This window comes from Hypomesus nipponensis, chromosome 27, assembly GCF_054491055.1.
Source record: "Hypomesus nipponensis isolate SF chromosome 27, ASM5449105v1, whole genome shotgun sequence".
Lineage (NCBI taxonomy): Eukaryota > Metazoa > Chordata > Actinopteri > Osmeriformes > Osmeridae > Hypomesus > Hypomesus nipponensis.
The window spans coordinates 4,979,659-4,983,769 of record NC_140387.1 but is presented as its reverse complement, the minus strand read 5'-3'; the positions used below and the strand labels follow the sequence as shown (position 1 = coordinate 4,983,769).

At 41.5% G+C, this 4,111-nt stretch overlaps 1 protein-coding gene across 2 annotated transcripts; it reads right to left on the bottom strand.

The window, feature by feature from the left end:
- Positions 1-829: 829 nt before the first annotated feature.
- ftsj1 (FtsJ RNA 2'-O-methyltransferase 1) lies at positions 830-3,848 on the bottom strand. Of its 2 annotated transcripts, XM_084693859.1 has the most exons (11): positions 3,533-3,846; positions 3,263-3,409; positions 3,070-3,139; positions 2,852-2,969; positions 2,621-2,699; positions 2,464-2,516; positions 2,308-2,361; positions 2,111-2,213; positions 1,837-1,920; positions 1,289-1,392; positions 830-1,153 (listed from the first exon to the last, which is right to left on the bottom strand). In XM_084693859.1, the coding sequence occupies exons 2-11, from the start codon at positions 3,381-3,383 to the stop codon at positions 965-967; spliced, it is 975 nt and encodes a 324-aa protein (XP_084549985.1). In that variant the 5' UTR covers positions 3,384-3,409; positions 3,533-3,846; the 3' UTR covers positions 830-964. The 2 variants fall into 2 exon arrangements, with proteins under 2 accessions (XP_084549985.1, XP_084549986.1); XM_084693860.1 differs by lacking the exon at positions 1,837-1,920 and having other exon boundaries at positions 3,533-3,848.
- Positions 3,849-4,111: the final 263 nt, after the last annotated feature.

Sequence of the window (4,111 nt, the reverse complement as noted above, 5' to 3'; positions counted from 1 at the left end):
TGAATACATTGTTTTTGTAATGTATTGTCTCTATTGATCTGTTTGCTATATCTGCTTGCCACATACCATATATACTTAAAATAAGTTCCGTTTCAATCATACTTCTAGCCTTGATATCTATAGTATCACTCAGTGCATTTATATGCTGTAACAAGTACAATGTTGACAGATTAATTCATGTTGTAATGAAGCATTTTTAAGATGTCTGTTGTTGATGTATCAAAAAGTATGCCGCTTCTGGCCAGCTTTCACAAAACCAGAGGACCAGTTAAATGTTTTTTCGTTTTTTTGTAGGACAGAAAACTGTGTTTTCTGTACATAAAAAAATTCAACATTAAAGTAATTAAACCGGCCATCGGATGTAAAACAGACTTTCTATGCACATGTCCTGCTGTCTCTCCTTTAATACACTTCCTCTCGTCTCAGGTGCTGCAGCTCTGCAGTTCACCAAGGCCTCGAGTCCTGACCGCACAATGAGGTTTCAGCGTTGTGATGGAACGGAATGTACAGAAACTAGTCTACAAATATAACAACAGCTATGAAAGGTGGGTATGAGAACCACTTTGTTTTTGCGCTGCAATTGGTGCAGATGTCTGTTCTCGCTCATCAGTATCCTCGTCTCTATGAAGTCTATTTATGATATTTATGATTAGCATCCCCCGTGGTTATGTGCAGCACTGAAGCAATTTCACAGAAAACATCAAACCAAGCTACCCAAATCGAGTTCCCCCAAAAAACCTGACACGTTAGTTGCAAACGACATCTAAACCCACAAGGTCCTTCACTTTGCAACCAAAGAGACACAATTAACAAATGACTTAACAATGAATTAAAGGATATGGTAAAAATCAATTTATTGTTTGAGAAATCTAAGAAATTAAAAACACACTCATGTACAGTACTATGTATCTTGATCAACGTCTTTGTAATGCTATTTGACAGTGTTGTGTGTTGAGGAAGCTGATTAGTGTGCAGGGGTATCTTCTTTATGGCTCGAAAGTTCCATGGAGGAAAGGGCTTCATCCAATGGGACGGAAGGGGAATCCTCCGTAGCCAATAGGTTATTCTTGCGCAAATGACAAGCCTGTTGGTAGGGTGGGCAAATTGGTGGCTGGGTGGGGGGCGTGTACTGGTATTCTTTACTGCCATCCAGCTGAGAAGCAAAATATATCAATTGTCAGTACTTTTTCGAACTTCACAAGAATAGTGCCTTCTTGTCAATGATGTACCGTTTACAAAACCTCAAGCAGAATTGAAACAACTTCTCTGTCAATGAGGGCACCAGTACCTGGAGTGGATAGGTTCTGTCGGAGTCAAATGCACTAAGGTCCCCACAGGCCAGAAAAGGAACAATGATCCGATTGGGCCCCTCTAGCTGGTTGAAATCTACATCTGAGATGCACAGACACAGATTAAGCCCCAGAGTATTGGATACTTAAACGACACACCATGTAACATGGAATAACACACTTGTTCCACAGATTTGCTTGATTTGTTTTCAGACATTTTGAAAACAAATCACCCTAACTGTCCCTCACTAATATCCCCTTGGAGTTAAATATCTCAAATCATTTCTATTGAGCAGTTTGGGGGAAAAAACACTGTCAGCATTTACATTTACATGTATTCATTTAGCAGACGCTTTTATCCAAAGCGACTTCCAAGAGAGAGCTTTACAAAGTGCATAGGTCACTGATAATAACAACAAGAATAACCCCAAGGCATTGCGGGTAGCCAAAACAAGAAGTACACATTGTGAACAACCAAAAGCATTTCCTAACATTTCCCACGACGACACTTTGAATTGGGATAAAAGACACTTGTGTAGGTATTTACCATACGAGTGGTCCAGCAGAGGGTTAGACATGTTGGGGACATACCCCTCAGGAGGAGTATAATTCTGACAAACCACAAACGCCTCTGCGGGATAGAGACAGTTGGTTACAGATCACCTCATTTTCGTCAGTTTACAAGCCTTTGTTAAGAGTTGTAAAATCTAACCAATGACCTTCTGGGTCACAGCCTTGACTTTGGATAGTTTTATTGCATCTGAATGATGGGGTTTTTTTTTTTTTCCACGACGACACCCACGACGTGAGGTCCAGCTCACCTATACTGGAGTTCCTGCTGCTGCGCGGCTTGGCACAAGTTACACCACTGAAGAAGATCTTCAGCTGGGAGTACAACAAGGTCACATCTTTACCCCGGAATATCTGCACCGCAACCAGAGGGAAGCAACGGTTGTATAGGACCTCTGAGTGCTTAATTCTTTTTACAACAAACAAAACCGCCGTTAACAATCCCTACCTTGGCCACAAACGTCCCTCCAGGTTTCAGAACATGTGTGGTAATGTTTAGAGCCTTAGGACAGATACAGAAAGAGGAAACATATTAAATGTCCTAAATGACGGTCAGAGAATTACAGACAATTCAAATGTAATCTTATTTCATCCATGTACTCACTGCCAATAAGAGCTGAGCTTGAATATACTCATCCACATCATGAAGTCCCGTCACTGTTAGTGACAAGACGATAACCAAGAAGAGGACGTCAATGTTTTGGTCTCTGAAATGAAAACATTCCCCATCCAAACAAACTATTTAGCTGAGATATCTTTACCATCTGGTGCTCCGTCACACACGACCAGGTCTGCAGGCTGGCCCTCAAAATGTCTGATTATCTCCTGGGCGGTAGATATCTAAAACCCAAGAGAAATATTGTTAGTCTCCAGTACCATTGCAGAAATGGTGTCAAAAGATCTCATGATGGTACACACATCCCCTTCCCTCTGCCCTTGAAGACATGCAATTTGTTCTCTGAATGGTTTGGGGCTCAGCGTTCAGTCTGTACCTTGGTAATGTCTCCCTGAATCTGTGTGACGCCTGGTAGTGGGGCCATAGCCTGGAGGTCAACAGCCACAATCTTCACCTCCTCACTCCTTACTTCCTCATTCCCTTCCTCTTTTCCTCTGTCAAATCACCACAAACAAATCGCATCCTTATCCGTGTGTCCATGTGTATACTGATGTAAGCCAGTGCTAGTCAAGCAAAGATAGGAGACGACCGAACCTGAGTTTACGACTAAGGACTTGACTCCAGCTGCCTGGTGCTGCACACAGATCCACTGCCCTCCTTACACCTGGGAGAAATACAGATGCAAAAAGTAGTCATCTAGAGACGTTTCAAGATACAGAAATGTTTTTGCAATTTGTATCGCTAATCACTCTGAGAGGGGGGAAGGCTGTAGTTGATTTGATCTTGCCTTTGAACAGTCCGAATTCCTCGTCCAGTTGCAGCAATTTGAAAGCGCTCCTGGCCCTCCAACCCTCCTCCTTGGCCAGGCGGTAGTATATATCACGCTTATCTTTGGACGAGCGACCCATATTTACCAACAACACCAACCGAGAACCTGAGCCAAGTTTATCAAGACAAAACAAATATTACAATTTATGCAACGTTAGTTAGCTATTCAACGTGTCTCACATTGCGAGTCAGGTAATGCTTGCATTAGTAAGGATTTTACACTACTTACAACAATTTTACGTGTATTGTACTTGCACGTTGGTCAAGGTATCCAGCTAGCTTCTTACTGAACAAATCTTGCGGAAAGTCTTAGCTTAACGTTCGATAGCTTACTCAACTACTGTATCGTTAAGCTAGCAAAAAGCAAACTAACTAGGTATCTGACATTCAATATACTATTAAAATATTAGCATAAAAAGTTTAACAACTATACACGTGTAGTCGTTTTCTACATCTGAAATGTCTAGTTACACGTTGGGATCTATCTCACTAGCGAGACATGTTTTCCGTGTTGACATCGGTAGGACCCCAATTGTTGCCCTGTTAGCGCGTGTCTAAAATGTCCCTTTCTGTGACGTTGTCTCAATGTTACAACTGAGTGGACATCTTTTAATTTTTTTTACCGGAAAGGATAGCCTATTAGAAGTAAATTGTTCAAACTTTTTTGTTTGTGTCTTGCGAAATGTACACACCATCGTTTGATATATAGATGCTCTTGTACAGGTACTTTGTTTTTACAACTCTTAACTCTAGGTGGCAGTAGAATATAAGGACAGAGATCCACCACGTCTGAGATGTCCAGCAAGAG